Below are 15822 nucleotides of genomic sequence, written 5' to 3' on the forward strand. Positions count from 1 at the left end.
GTTGGTAGAACACTTGCTCGGCTGCTTTTTGAGGGCATACAAGAGGGGATTGGTCAGGCCTGAAGTGCTTGTTGACCTTTGGTGCTTGTCGAATGAATGAAGAGTGTTGTGGACAACGAGAGGGGTGAACAGGAAGGTGAAGGGGGCGCAAAGGGTTCAGGATAGATGCTGCTCCAGGGAGCTCGGTGCTGCTGACAGCCTGTGAGAGTTTTCAGAGTCCCGTTGCCCAATTTTGACTCCTGTCCCTTGCATCCTGGTTCTCCTAGGGACTTCAAGTGACTTAGCCTTTGGAATGTAACTTCTCCTGGAATTACTACTTGTGCTTAATGACCCTAATGCTATTTAATAGAAACTGTATGCTGTAAACCTTACTGTCTTGGTCAGAAATAAACATGCTAATGCACATTAAAAAAATATAAAACATAGATAATATATATAATTTGTTATATAATGTATGGCATGATATATTTTATTATAATTAATTGATGATAATCAATGTTAATTATTATATATACATATATTTTGGGTTCTTTTTGTTTTTGTTTGTTTGTTTTGTTTTTGAGACAAATGTAGCCTTTCCTCACCTGAAACTCTCTATGTCAACCGGACTAGCCTGGAATTCATGGCAATCTACCTGCCTCTGTCTTCCAAGTGCTAGAATTAAAGATGTGCACATCATGCATGGCTTCATACAGGCACATATATTTTATATACATACACACATATATATTTGAAGAATATATAGCCAAGAGCTAGCCTGTAATGTTGTAAGTGCTGTGAAATTGTACATTCAGAATCTACTTATGTAATTAGAAAGGCTGGAGCTCCAAACAGCACAGAGCTTCCCAGAGCTGCAGAGGAGAATAGTTAGATGTCTCCGGACATCAATCAGATGTCCATGTATTAGCAGTAGGTTCTGGTCTGTTGCAAGACACTGGTTGTCAAACGGTTTTTTTTTTTGTTTTGTTTTGTTTTGTTTCCATTAAAAAAAAATTATAGTGAGGTCAGTTTCTTTCCAGGAATAATGGTGAATCCTGGCAACCAGATCAACATAACATTAAGAATGAGTAGTCTTAATTGTTTCCATTTTTCAAGTTAACAGCCCCGCCGGAAACATGAGCTGGCACAAATAATTATCCTGAGGTAAATTTTGTTGAACGTGGAGATGAGCTGCTTAGTAATGTAGTCATTTATAACTTAACAGTAGTTTTAGGTGTGGCCTTAAACTCAGCTTTGCTTTCCTATTGCAGCGACAAGTTCTACCAAATTGGAAGACTTGAGTTATTTAGACGGACAGAGAAATGCTCCTCTCCGGACATCAATCAGATTGCCCTGGCACAATACGGCTGGAGGTAGGGCACCGGAAGTTAAAGGTACTTATTCTGGCATCCCGTGTTGCGTTGATGAGCCTGTCCACTGAACACTGAAAGTCCAGTAACTGGCATTCAAACTGTGCTGCAAGCGTGAAGTGTGTTTGTGCTGTTCTTCAAAAGTAATGGGGTCCGAAAGGTCTGCTGGGCGCCAGCTCTGAGAACTCCGAGCTTCTTGCTAAAAGCATGTAATTAAATTAAAGCTTCTGAAATAGAGAAAGAATTCTGTGATAGGATAGTTGCCACTCACAAAGCATTTTTGTTTTATTTTCAGGCCCATATTAGCTATATCCTATAGCTGTCTGTCATCCCCAGTTGTGTGCTCACACGCTCTCCCTGTATCGTGTGGGCAATGCACCCTTGTATTCGGATAGGGCTATGCCCTGATCTGGGAATCTGTGTTTGGATTTCATCTGAGCAGGAACAGCGGAAGAAACCAGTCTTCCATGTGCTTTCAGATAAACCAGCCCAGCGTGATTGGGGCTTTTGCTTTGTTTTCTCTGTATGTTTGAAAATAACTTGGAAGTATGAAAAGACCAGGAGTCATTATAACAGGATACTTGGGGGAACAAAAAAAATAATGAGTAAAGTATTATAGATAAATTTATAGAACCAAATTAGGCATATGTTTCTTTTTGTCGTAAATGATACTACCTTCCCCTAATGATGTTTGTTTGTTTGTTTTGAAGCACGATTTGCACCCTACAAACCACAGGAGATTTTGTTGAAGCCCTTGCTGTTTGAAGTGCCAAGCATCACGACTGACTCTGTGTTTGTGGGAAGAGACTGGCTCTTTCACCAGATAGAGGAAAACCTGAGGAACACAGAACTGGCAGAGAACAGAGGAGCAGTGGTCGTGGGGAATGTAGGGTTTGGGAAGACAGCCATCATTTCCAAGCTGGTGGCACTGAGCTGTCATGGAAGCCGCATGAGACAGATTGCATCCAGCAGTCCCAGTTCGTCACCCAAAGGTATGTGTGCGGTTGCTACTTATCTGGCTTATTACATTAATACAAGATAGATGGAGGGAACTGCTGTTTGAATAAACAGGAATTAACAGTTTTCTGTAAATTGTTCCAGCTACTGTATTGGGTCTAAGTTCATAGGTTAGGTGAACTGTCTGGATACTTCTAGTCGTAGGGGTGTGATGGGATGTTTCGTTTTGGAGAGGGAGGGGGGGTCCTATCCATTGTTATGGGGTGTATTAGCTACAGTGTGGGCTGATGGCAGCTTTCTTGTATCCTTCTGACAGGGAGCCCTGATCCCCCTCTTTCCGTAAAAGGGAGTTTGCATGCAAGGTATACGTTACTACAGAGCATTTTGATCAAGTGACCAGGGGAAATTTGGATCTTAAAACTAAGTACTCAGACTACTGGAAAAACAAAGCAGATAGAGTTTAATGCATTTTGCTTTCTTTTTTGGTGTGTGTGTGTGTGTGTGTGTGTGTGTGTGTGTGTGTGTGTGTGCACATGCGCGATCTTAGTTTACCTCCCTTTATCCTATACAGAATTCTTTTATATCCTGTTTGCCACAATCTTTTCTTCTCTGCTGGCTTTACCAAAACCAGGAAGACTAATTTAAATGGGAGACAGAATAGCTAAACATTGGAGTTCTCACTGCGAACAAGGACTCTGCACCCCAGGCTACCTTTGAACCTGAGATCCTCATGCCTTGGCCTCTGCCCCAAGTGCTGAGATCCAGGCTCACACCACCATGCCTGGTTCCCTGACTGTTTCATGTGCAGTAAACGTATTACAGAGAAAATATCTTGAAATATAAGCAAGAACAAGAGAGTTATGTGAGATTTTTGGTTTGGTTTGGTTTGGTTTTTTAAGATAGTGTTTTTCTGCCCTGGCCATACTGGAAACCACTCTGTAGAACAGGCTGGCCTCAAACTCAGAGATTTGCCTGCCTCTGCCTCCTGAATACAGGGATTAAAGGTGTGTGCCACCACCACCCCGCAGATTTTTTTTTTTAATTTTTAAAATTATTTTTCATTTTTTAATTTTTTAAAAAATTATTCTTTTAAAAGGTTTTTTTATTTTATGTGAGTACACTGATGCCCTCACCAGAAGAGGGCATCTGATCCTGTTGCAGATGGTTGTGAGCCACCATGTGGTTGCTGGGAATTGAACTCAAGAACTCTGGAAGAGCAGTCAGTGCTCTAAACCACTGAGCCATCTCTCCAGCCCCCAGATATTTTTTTAAACCAGAAGAGATGTAACCTCAGAAGGCAGCTTTCCAGGGGAGGAGATAAGGTGGGAATTAGTATGCTCGTTCTAGGCCTCAGTTTGAGTTGTGCTAGCTCATTACTATGAGATTTGTCTGGGACTAAATCAGAAGTATGTTCCACACTCGTTATACCACGTGTTGATGCCCTATCTGTGGCTCTCTCTCCAGCCTCAGATCCCACCCAGGACCTTCCTGGTACTCCATTACTTTCACCAAGTTCTTCCACAAGTGCTCTCAGTGTGACCAGAACACCTTCTGGGCCTGGTACTGCTGACAGCCAGAGACCAAGAGAGGATGCGGTGAAATACCTCGCTTCTAAGGTAACCTGTTCTTGATTCACAGGGTCCTCCAGAAAGAGATTTGCATGTGTGGCATTGAAAAATGAGGTTGAAAGGGGATTTAAAAACAGAAACAACTGCTTGGTGCTGAAGTGTAGTGTAGCTCTTGATAAAGTATGATTGAGTACTCCAGATAAAAGGCTTTAATGAGACTAAGTCCTAAAGACAACAGCAGAGGGTTTATGGCCATCAGAACCTAGCTCAGAGTTCCTTAGGCAGCAGGAGAAACCTTGAACTCACCGCACACAGGAGCACGACCTTTTATTTGCCCTGTAAGCAGGAGATAAGAAAAGCTTTCAGCTTGGCCCAGACCGTTTCTGCCTGCACCCTGTTCCCTGGGGCCTGTGGTCAACTGCATCCTCTGCACCCTTTGTCAGGCCTTTCGTGGGAGGTTGTAAACAAGCCTTGGCTGACATTGTCTCTAAATGCGTGATCATCAAGTATTTTCTGAACTCCTCCTCTGCTCTGTCCCACATTGGCTCATAGGCCACCTTTCTACATGAAAGCAGGCACATTTCTTGCCTCGATGAGCTGTCACTCAGCCCAGCCCCCTCCCACTGTCACCTGCCCCTAGAAGACAGCTGTTTGCGGCACAGTGAGTCCTCATCTGACCACTGATTCAGAGTGGTCTTGACAGGGTAGTCTGAGATGAAGAATGCTGGCCTCAAAGCTACCCTAGTAGGGTGGCTTTTTGAACGTTGTAATTGGGACCCACAGTAAGAGGTTCATCTTATAACATGCGTGCACACATAGCCACATGGGTTACAGAAGCAAAGGTGTTACTGGATTGTCCTTAGCCTATGTCCTATAGCGTGGCCTGTGATTTAAATGAACTTTATGCACATTTTTAAAAACTACCTGTGGTTACCTGTTGGATTTCGTGACCTGCTTTGGGTTACCAAGATGCTGTTGTCACACTTTGTGCAGGACAGTGTGGTACCGGATAGCTTACGACGATTGGCATGGGTTTGGGGCCCTCATGTAGGTTTCTGCTCTTCTCTGATTATGTAGAAGTTGAAGGGCAGTGAGCATTTCTCTAAGGGCTTAATGGTAGATTTAATCTACACTAGAAAATACAGTTCTAAATTACCCTAAGACAGTGGGTCACAGCAAGCCTCTATCTCCAAACAGGAGCAGAATTACAGTTATGAAGTAGCAATGAAAATCATTTTACGATTCAGAGTCCACACGACAGGAGGAACTGTAGAAAAGGGCCACAGCATTAGGAAGGTCGAGAACCACTGCCCCAAGAAAAGCTGCATCGTATATAGATGCTCTTGTCTCTTGCCGGGAGTCTGCCGTCATCTTAGGATCCCATGGAAGATCTCAAACTGCTTTGTCAGGTTGACATGGTTTGCCCTGCTTCCATGGCCTCTATGATGCACTGAAGCCAGGAGCCTGTGGCCTGTTGCTGCAGAAGCTGCAGAGCTGAGTTGGACAGTGGAGACTCGAACCCCTCTAGAAAGCATAGCGCGCCTCACATGAGAGTGCTGTCCTTCGAACCTCCCTCAGTTCTCACTCACGTTCTTGCTTTCATCTTCATTTGCAGAGTGGTAGGGCTTTTATTTCTGTGAAGCACAAGAGCTCTGTCACTGGCACTGTGTGGGCAGAGGTAGGAGAGGTATCTAACAAAGACAACCTGCTGTTGCAGCCAATCTGTCAACCCCCTCAGCCTTCCAGCTCATCTGCAGCTCTTCCCTTCCTCCCCTCATGCCCCTTCAGTGGGTACATATGTGGTAATTGCTTCCCTATCCTTTTGAATGTCTCTATAACATCTCGAAGTGTGGATGGAGGGAGGGGCTGAGAGCCTCTTTTGCCAGGAGGAAGCAGCAGCTGCGACTTTACAGCTTGGGTTCCTAGCCGCCAGCTTGATCCTGTGCTTTTTTGGATAAGCACAGGGTTCCCTCAGGGTGCTGCTGTTCTTGAGAGCAGAGATTCGGGGCAGATGGCAGCATTGGGAACATGGCTTGCCTGGAAGTGCTCTAAGCCAGGCTAGGCATTAGGTTTTATAAATGACTTTTACTAATCTACGCTCAATACAGACTACAGTCATCCTGAATTTTCTCTTAATCAAGATGGATTTATGGCTGCAACTAATACTCTGCTAAGAACTTAGCAAATCACACCAACGGAGAACAGAATAAATGTATCAATTAAGCTAGTTAGTGACTCAGTCCTAGGGAATAGACACTCCGTGTCTTATCTCAGGAAGAATCGGTTGCGTTCCTGTTTGAGTTCATAGATGGAGCTGTGGAGAGGGTGGGATGGTACTGCTGATGTCTCTGCTTCTCCACAGGTGGTGGCCTACCATTACTGCCAGGCTGATAACACTTATACCTGTCTGGTACCTGAGTTTGTGCACAGCATTGCAGCTTTGCTGTGCCGGTCCCACCAGCTGGCTGCCTACAGAGACCTTCTGATCAAGGAGCCCCAGCTGCAGAGCATGCTGAGCCTCCGCTCCTGTGTGCAGGATCCCGTGGCTGCTTTCAAGAGGGGCGTCCTGGAGCCACTTACAAGCCTAAGAAACGGTACCTACCGGAAGCCTTGGGGCTGCTCCTCAGTAAAGGCTGATGCCCAAGTGACCCTCAGAAGGGTGGTCAGCTTAGCCCTGGGGTGGCAGGCACAGGATGTAGATGACTCAATACACATCCGATCCTGCCACATCCATCCTCTGGGGCATCATTTTCAGTGCATTGTTTTCTGGTGTGGATGAAGTCAACAATTGAGCAGTTCTAAGGAAACCTTGTAACTGTAGGTAGGGAAGAGGAGACTTGATGTCCTACAAAGTTTTGATTCTTGGTCTACGAAATGAGCCAGCGGTAGACATAACAGAGCCAGGAGAGCTTATTAGTAACTACAGTACATGGATGTGGATGGTTACTGAGAGCAGAGCTTTAAGACTCCACCTCCTGAAGGATCTTCAGTAAAGGGCAGTAACCTTTAGGAGTGGTAAGATGTCCAAACAAAACAGGAAACAGCTTGGGCCTTCAGAGGCAGGAAACTGGGAAGATGAATCCATGGGAACATTAATGCTAGCTGCAAGGAGTTCGTAAGCTTTGACACCCAGACTTCTCCACTTCTCCAGAAGCTGGGACCCTGCACTCTGCTGCTTCCCTTCTTCTGATAGAAAGTCTTCTGGCTGTAAGCTAAAAGGGTGGGCAGGAGGCTGCCCAAACTTACTTCCTTGGTTTTTTTCACCACAGTTGTCCACATTTCGAAGAGGCCTAATCTGGTCTTCCACATAACGGTAACCCATGTAGGAAATACACACTCTGAAGAATCTACACTCTAGGCCGCAGGGAAAACAGTGCTGTTGGGAATCTTACAACTTGTTCTCCTCCTCTCCCAACCCCCGATTAGATGAGTTGAAATCTCAACCTAATACCATTTCTAGGAGTTTACATTTAACCCCTCTCCCACCCCCGTTTCCCCTTCCCAAGTAGGATGTCAGTGACATCATCGATCCATAAGGTTTCCATCTCTCACCTTGCTCCTTTTTTGAGTTAATCATCTACAAAACATCTTCTAGAAGAAGAGGGCCTGAGGACTGGAGAGATGGCTCAGCCGTTAAAAGCTAGGCTCACACCAAAACTATAAGAAAGAGGGCCTGAAATGGCTGTCATGCTTGCTCTGTGCCCTGAGCAGAAAGCTGTTGCTAGTAAATAGAAAACTAGCTTTAGGCTGCTGTGTGAAGGACTCTAGACATCCGTGAAGCAGCACTTCACCACTGAGAGGTCCTGACCACACAGCCCTTAGTGGTAGCGTGGGGAATGCTGGGTCCTCTGATTTTGGAGTCAGGCAGCTGAGGGGTTCCAGCAAAGGGCCTGGTGTCTCTTCCAGGTTTTTTAGACTGTCTGTATGTCAGTGATTTTGGCTGCAGGCCACCCAGGTTTATGACGAACTCACTGTATTATATATAAGATTGAGATTCTGCTAATGCCTGTAATGCAATATGTTTCTGAAAACTGTTTTGTAAGAATTGGTTTTCTTTTGGCTCAGTGCTCTGTTTTTCATTATAAATTTAATAGCAAATATGCTTCGTCAAAAACATGGCTTCTGCCATATGTAAACCTTTTTAGGTTTTGCTAACACTTTAAGCTATGTGTTGAAATGCACTGGGCGGTGCCACGTTATAAAAACGTATAATTTCTTAATTTGGAAAAATTATTTCATCTTTCAGAGCAGAAAATTCCAGAAGAGGAGTACATCATCCTGATAGACGGCTTGAATGAAGCTGAATTTCATAAGCCTGATTACGGAGATACGCTGTCTTCATTTATTACCAAAATTATTCCTAAATTCCCCACCTGGCTGAAGTTGATCGTGACCGTGAGAGCAAATTTTCAGGTGACAAATTATTCTCCTCCCCTCTCTTTCCAAGGTCCTGCATCCCAAGTATGCAGCAGCAAGGGCTCCTGGCCTAGTGTTAGAGCCCCTTTGGCTCCTGGCCTAGTGTTAGAGCCCCTTTGGCTCCTGGCCTAGTGTTAGGGCCCCTTTGGCTACTGAATTGAAAACCATTATGGGAACTTTGAAAAAGTAGTCCAGAGTGTCCCATAGGAACAAGAATTGTCACAATGTCAGCTAAGCATCCTAGCAGCAGCGAGCTGTCCCTGTCCTTCTGAAATGGCAGCGTGTGAGGTGTGTGCCCGGCTGAGGCTTCTGGCTGAGCAATCTACTGAAGCTTCTAGGTTTGGGGGCTACTTGTTATGGGTATGACTTGTTTCATTCGGTGGAACTGGGTGATCATACTCATTTTTTTTTTCTTATTAAAACTTGCTATTAAACCTACATTTAAATGGCACGCTTATTTTTATGACCCCTTGGATCATCCGTTTTCAGTCATGATTCCCTCATTCAGCATAATCTAGCAGCTGGGTTAAAACTTGAACTGGTTCCTGTGTTCCCGTGCTGATTAGCGCTAAGATCAGCTTACATGCAAAGCGGAAGCGGCTGTTCGCTACCCTCTTCCTGCTGTTACTACCTGAAAAAGGGCATGAGCTTCAGAAATGTTAGTGAGGAGTTAGATGGTTAATGGTGTTAGGACCTTATCTTGGATATAAGGAAGCAGGAACATCAGTGACCCTGTACAATTCAGATTCAGCCAACAGTTCACGTTGGGCTGGAGAGAAGGCTTGATGATTAAGAATATGGGCTGCTCTCTTGGGTTTGCTTTCTGGGACCCATATGGTGGCTCACAACCACCGTAACTAGACTTCCCTGGCATCCAGCACCCTTGTCATGGGTACCAGTCATGCATTTGGTACACAGACATGCAAACAAAACAAAATAAGTTTTTTTAAAAAAGAATAGTTAGCATTCTTTTAAAATGAGAACATGCTGAACTGGAGCAGGCAATGATTTTTGCTGCCTGTTGTCCGGGGACGCAGGCAGAGCAGGAAGTCTCCCGTTTCCTGGTAGGGTTACACAGCCCTGGTGTCTTATGCATAGAGAGCACTTCTTGTTTCAGTGTCTGGCTATGCTCTTACATGTGCAGTGACGGTTTCTGTTTGCCCTTGTTCTAGGACAGGCTGCCCAGGGATTATGGGTATCAGGTCACCTGCAGGGTTTCGCCACCCCTTTGTTGGTGTGGCCTGGTTGCCGCTGTCTCCTTGGGCCCCTCCCCCTGCTCACTTGGCTCAGAGTCCTCAGTGGGGGCTTTGGGAAAGATCCTATCTCGAATCGGGATTTCTTTCAGTTAAGCTTTTTATCTGTACCTCATCCTATTACACGTTTTAATACAAAACAACGAGCCCCTGTAATCCATGAAAATCCTCCTTGAAAGGGAACGAGTGAGCCTGGTTTAAAGGGGGAGAGGAAACTCTGTGGACTAACACTGCGAGATTTTGTTTCCCGCCAGGAAATCATCAGCGCGCTGCCATTTGTCAAGCTTTCCTTAGACGACTTCCCAGACAACAAGGACATTCACAGTGACCTGCACGCATACGTCCAGCACAGGGTCCACAGCAGCCAAGACATCCTCAGCAACATCTCCCTGAACGGCAAGGCCGACGCCGCCCTCATCGGCAAAGTTAGCAGCCATCTGGTGCTGAGGAGCCTCGGTTCCTACCTGTACCTCAAGCTCACACTGGACCTCTTCCAGCGGGGCCACCTGGTCATAAAGAGTGCCAGCTACAAGGTGGTGCCTGTGTCTCTGTCCGAGCTGTATTTGCTGCAGTGTAACATGAAGTTCATGACCCAGTCTGCCTTTGACCGGGCCCTTCCCATTTTGAACGTGGCCCTCGCATCCCTCCACCCCATGACGGATGAGCAGATATTTCAGGCTATCAACGCCGGCCACATCCAGGGCGAGCAGGGCTGGGAGGACTTCCAGCAGAGGATGGAGGCCCTCTCTTGCTTCCTCATTAAGAGGAGAGACAAAACCCGAATGTTCTGCCACCCGTCCTTCAGAGAGTGGCTGGTGTGGAGAGCAGATGGCGAAAGCACGGCCTTTCTGTGTGAGCCCAGGTACAGCAGACACTTCCCTCCCTTGATTGCTGGAACAGCAGGTCACTTCTGGTGTATTTGGGTAGAAGGGAAGCTGGGTGGTGCCAGGGAGCTGGTTCCTAGCTGCTATATTTTTTTCATTGATCTGATTCCTCCCACCAGCATGGCAGTACCATTTATGGGTAATATGTTTCTGCTTTAGGGAACAGCAAGCTTGCCAGGGAAGGGGCGGGGCTTAGAGGGTGTCTGTCGTGGATCCTTAACCCCCTGCCACTTCCTGACTACCCTTGGCCATATAGCACCTTATCCCTTAGCCATTTAGCACACATGTATGAGGACGGAGGGGAGCCCTATAATCCAGTTAGCTGTCTCCTCACAGACAAGCCCAGGCAGGATGCAGTTCTCACAACTCAAAGCATAGGAAGGTGGGAGACCCGCTTGCCTGCTTGCCTGCCTCCTAGTACAAAGTAGGTGAGAGGTCAAGAAGCTCCAAAGGCCCTTTGGTCGCGGCCATTCTCAAGCCCCCTGTCTGTCTGCGTCTTTGCCTTTTTGAGCAGCTCTTCCCTAGGTCAGGATTGCCTCCTCATCTAGTGATGGATCTGGCAAGCTGCTGGACTGTCTCCTCCTGGGGTGGGCGCTGGCCAGATGATTGGGTCGAGAAATGAAGCGGCCATGGCCACCACCCTCCCGACCTGTGCTGATGGGTTTAGTGCGGTGCTGTGGCTGTTTCCTTAGGTGGCACTGGACTCAGGGTTTATTAGCTTTCAGACCTGGTTTAGCTGAGCAGGTTGGCTACTAAAAGCAGATCACCAGAGGCGTCAAAGGGAGAGCAGTTACATAGAGAGATCATCTTTGAGGGAAGTCACCTGCAGTTTGGGTTTGTAGAGAGAAAGACCATCCGGGACTCCCAGGTGTAGACGGCTGGTGTTATAGCAGGAGGTAGCTGGACTCTAGTCAGTGGTGACTGATAGCTTATGGCTCTGGCGGCACGCCCACAGACACCAGATACAAGCAGCTCTGTGTTTTGGAAGTTTAATTAGGGGGGGGGGGTGAGGACCACCGCGGCGTGTAAAGGGAGAGAGAGGGAAGAGAGAGAGAGAAAGATGGAGGAAAGTACCCATATATATATATATGTTGTGACGTAGCAGTCCAGGTAAAGGTGGGAACTGAACCCAATGGATTCTGGGAATATGGTGGCCGTTGCCCGGGCGACAGGTCTGTGGACCCGCCCACATCTGCGGTGCTGGGTGCTAACGGAGACCCTTGCTGCATTTTGAACAGTAGTGGCAGTTCAGCACAAGGCACATCTGAGTGTGGTGGCCGCTCCAGGAACTGTAACTGCAGGCACACAGTAGTCACCAGGACCTCAGGATAGCATCTCGCGAATGTACCCATTTTGTAGGCTGGCTTCTTGCTCTTCAACCCTGCTTGTCTGCTTTGCTTTTGTTTCCAGCGCTTTTGAGGTTGGAAACGTTCATCTTCAGGGCAGTCCTTGTTCATTCTAACGTCAAGATTTTCCTGGTTTCCTTCTACTCCATAGCTTAGTCTTACATTTTTAAGTCTTTATTTTTGAGCCAGTTTTTTTTTTAAAGTGATGAAAGATGTGTTCCATTTTATACTCTTTACTTTTTAAAGATTTACTTATTTTATGTATATGAGTGCTTGATCTGCCCAGAATAGGTCATCAGATCCCATTACAGATGGTTGTGAGCCCACTATGTGGTTGCTGGAGATTGAACTCAGGACCTCGGGAAGAGCAGACAGTGCTCTTAAACACTGAGCCATCTCTCCAGCCCCAGTTTTACACTTTTCTGCTTAATTGAAGAGAGTTCTTTTTTCATTGTATGTTAGTATCACTTTTGTTGAAAGTCAGTTGGCTGTAAGAATGTGAGTTTATTGTTGTATTCCAGTGGTCTGTGGGCTTTTATGCTACTACTGTGCTGTTTAGATAACTAGAGCTTTGTATTAAGTTTTGAAGTCAAGTATGTTCACATGCTTTGCTTTGTTCTTTTCATTCACGTATTTTCTGGTTTTTATTTTGCAAGGGTACCTCAAAGATTGTGGCAAACATTTCTAAAAGGAGATATACAGGCTGGGTAGATTAAAGTGCACACCTGTAATCCCAGCACTGGGGAGGCAGACATAGTCTGTGAGTTCGAGGCCAGCCTGATCTACAGAGAGAGTTCTAGGACAGCCATGATTACACAGAGAAACCCTGTCTAGAAAAACAAAGACAAAATAAACAAAAAAGGAAATATGCAGTTTTAAATCTTGGTGTGATGCTGGAATCTCCCAACCCCCATAGCCTGGGTTTCTCACCTCCCTAACCTTTCCCAAGGACTCATGATCTAGAACAGTCTCTGCTGTTTTCTCCGTGCGGTTAACATGAGGAAGAAAAGGATATAGGATATTAATAGGAAGAACAAGCTACTGCAGATAGGGAGAGCCATGAGAAGCAGCACAGAGCATGCCCTGACAATACATCTAGTTTAACTGGAGCTCTGTCACGGCATGAGGGACTAGGATGAGCCACCAGAAGAATATGCTAGAGAGACCTCTTAGCTATTATCCCTGAAGAACTCTTGAAGGTTCTGGGGAATAGAGTGCCCGTGGACAAGAGTGAGAGCATACAGGGCTTAGGGGCTGCCATGCCAGCAGAAGGAGAAAGCAGTAGAAAGAGCTGTGGATCAGGCCTTTTCAAGTCAGAGCTGGCTCTGTTTTAGAGTGGTTTGAGCCTGTGGGGAACTTCTCTCCAGGGGCAGGGTTGGAGAAGTCAGTAGACTGAGCATCAGTGACAGAAGTGTGGTGTGATTTGGTGAGGGAGCTTGACATGGGGAGGGGGAAGCTCTCTGCGCTTCGGGATGTGGGGGAGGGTTGCGGGGAAGGGGGTTGGAGATAACAAGACAGGTGAAGGGTGGTGAGGGTTTGGAGGAGGCTATTAGAAACTAGCCCTGCATCCTCAGGAGATACCGCCTTCCTTCTGGGTTGTATAGAGGCACAGAGAGGAGAAGGGAAATCCTAGTTTGGGTTCAGTGACGCAGGAAATTGGGGTCTTGTAGGGAACGTCACTGAGACACTAGTCAACAAGGAAAGGGGACTGGAAATTCAAAGGAAGGGAAGTGGGACTGTTTCAGGCTGGGACTGCTGCCTGTTTCTCTCCCCAAATCTCCGCTTTGCAGGGTTTTACTAGCTGAATTTCAATATGGGGATACAGGAGGTGTCCCCTCCAGGTGGGTGCCTCCTGAAGAGGGTACCCAGGGTTGTTCTCCAGCAAGCCCAAGCTCTTGAGTCTGGCAGATGCCCTCTCTTGGCTATTAGCCATTTGATCTTGGATAAATCATCTAACCTGTCGAGGCCATTTCCTCATGTAAGCAGGCAGGGCATGACACTCACAAGGTCATGTGGGTGAAGGAAATAGCTTAGTTTGTTTTCTGGATCTAAAGTGGAGCTCATGGAGCATGAACAGACCAGGGAAGGCCGGTCGTTGGAGGGCTGTGTAGAAACAGAGGGATAGGAGTTCAGACAGGTGGGAAGCCATGTGCTTTGCTGAGAGCCCTGGAAACCCTTGGGCTGGCCACTGAAGTCTGTGCTTGTTGCCCACAGTGGGGCCATCTGTAACTGTGTAATTTAGCATCTAATTAATTGTACAGAGTAATAGTTTCATTGTATGCTTTCATATATGTATTTAATATATTTTGATCATGTGCAGTCCATCCCAGTACCCAATTTTACCCTGCCTTTACTCCCAAGAGGCCGTCTCCCCATTTCATGGAGTTTTTTTTCTAGATGCCACATATGACAGAGCCTGATACACTCAGAAGGGCATTCTGAGTCAGGCTTACTTAACATGATGAACTCCAGCTTCAGCCTCTTTCCTGTAAATAGGATGCGTCCAATCTTCTTTGTGGCTGGACAGTACTCCACTATACATATTAAGCACCATGCTCCTTCATACATAAGCTTACTAGTACCTCATGTAGGCTGATTCATTCCATAACTTAGGTATTGTGAAGGGTGTGGTGGTAAACACTGGGTCTGAAAGTATCTCTGTTGTATGTTGACTTTGATTCGAAAAGTAAACACACAGAAAAATGTTTTTGGAAGAACCCCCATACTGCTTTGTATGGTGGCTTGTACAGCCTACATTGTACAACCTCAAAAATATGTAAGGGTTCTCCTCTTGGCCAACATTTATTGTTCTATTATTGCTATTGTTTTGTTTGGGACTAGGTCTCATGTATCCTAGGTCAGCAGGCCTTGAAGTTATTAAATATCAAGAATGACCTTGATATCAGATCCTCCTTAACCATCTACGTCCCAGGATCACAGACGTGTGCCCCTCCATCTCTTCTGCCCTGCTGGGGATTGAACCCAGGATTTTCAGGGCTGCTAGGCAAGCCTTATACTGAGCAAACCTTAGCCACAGCAGCCTGGCTTCCCTGATGATAAACGCCATCTGACATGAGATGGTTTCTCAGTATATTTTTATCCGAATTTTCCTAAGTGGCTAAAAATGAACATTTTTTTCATATTACTGGCCATTTGTACTTTTTTTGAGAAGTGTCTGTTCGGTTCATCTGAACATTTGCTGATGGTATTTCTTGTTCTTTTGTGTGAGTGTTTTTGAGTTCTTGGTGTGTTCTGGATGTTAGTCCTCTCTCGGTGGAGTACCTGGCCCGGATCCCATGCTCTAGGCTGTTTCCTCCCACTGGGCCTGCTTTCCTTCATTGCGCCGACATCACTCGCACAGTCCTGTTTATCTGTTCTTTGCTTCTCGCTGCTGTTTCTGGAAACATTGGACTCTGATTCAGAGAGTCATTGCCTATGTGGGTATCTTAGAGTATTTTCCTTAGAAGATTCAACTTTTCAGATCTTATATTGGTCTTTAACCATTTGGATCAAATTTTGTGTAGGACCATATATATATATATATATATATATATATATATATATATATATATATATTATTCCAATTTTTTTTTAAATGTGTGTGTTTTCTGAGATCATTTGTTAAGGAGCCTGCCTTTTCTGCTGGAAAACCAGGAGGCTCTAGTCACAGCATTTATTCCTAGGGTTTCTGGTCTGCTCCAAGGGCCTGTGTGGCTGGTTTTATTCTGATATCATCCTGGCTTTTGTTACTGTGACTCTCTAGTATATTTTAAAACCAAATACTATGCTATTTGTGCTGTTAGTATTGCTCTTTTTACTCTGAATTGTATTTGAATTTTCCACATTTTTGTAATGCCATATGAATCTTAAAGATTACTTTTCCTAGTTGTGTCAAGAATGCCATTGGAAGTCAGGCAGTGGTGGTGCACGCCTTTAATCCCAGTACTTGGCAGGCAGATTTCTGCGTTCGAGGCCAGCCTGGTCTACAGAGTGAGTTCCAGGACAGCCAGGGGTACATAGAGAAACCCTGTATCGAAAAACCAAAAAAA

The 15822-nt window shown here is 45.8% G+C and overlaps 1 protein-coding gene across 10 annotated transcripts in view; it reads left to right on the plus strand.

The window, feature by feature from the left end:
• Positions 1-15822, plus strand: part of Tanc1 (tetratricopeptide repeat, ankyrin repeat and coiled-coil containing 1) — a 236999-nt gene that overhangs the window by 180528 nt on the left and 40649 nt on the right. For 8 of the 10 annotated variants that reach the window (XM_031370329.1, XM_031370331.1, XM_031370334.1 and 5 more), the window contains 6 exons: positions 1251-1373; positions 2060-2341; positions 3771-3922; positions 6237-6468; positions 8121-8287; positions 9798-10405. In XM_031370329.1, the coding sequence (XP_031226189.1) occupies positions 1251-1373; positions 2060-2341; positions 3771-3922; positions 6237-6468; positions 8121-8287; positions 9798-10405 (1564 nt within the window). The remainder of the gene's footprint in view (positions 1-1250; positions 1374-2059; positions 2342-3770; positions 3923-6236; positions 6469-8120; positions 8288-9797; positions 10406-15822) is intronic. The other 2 variants (XM_031370332.1, XM_031370333.1) reach the window with 1 other exon arrangement.

The sequence above is a fragment of the Mastomys coucha genome, unplaced genomic scaffold (assembly GCF_008632895.1).
Source record: "Mastomys coucha isolate ucsf_1 unplaced genomic scaffold, UCSF_Mcou_1 pScaffold15, whole genome shotgun sequence".
Taxonomy (NCBI): Eukaryota; Metazoa; Chordata; class Mammalia; order Rodentia; family Muridae; genus Mastomys; species Mastomys coucha.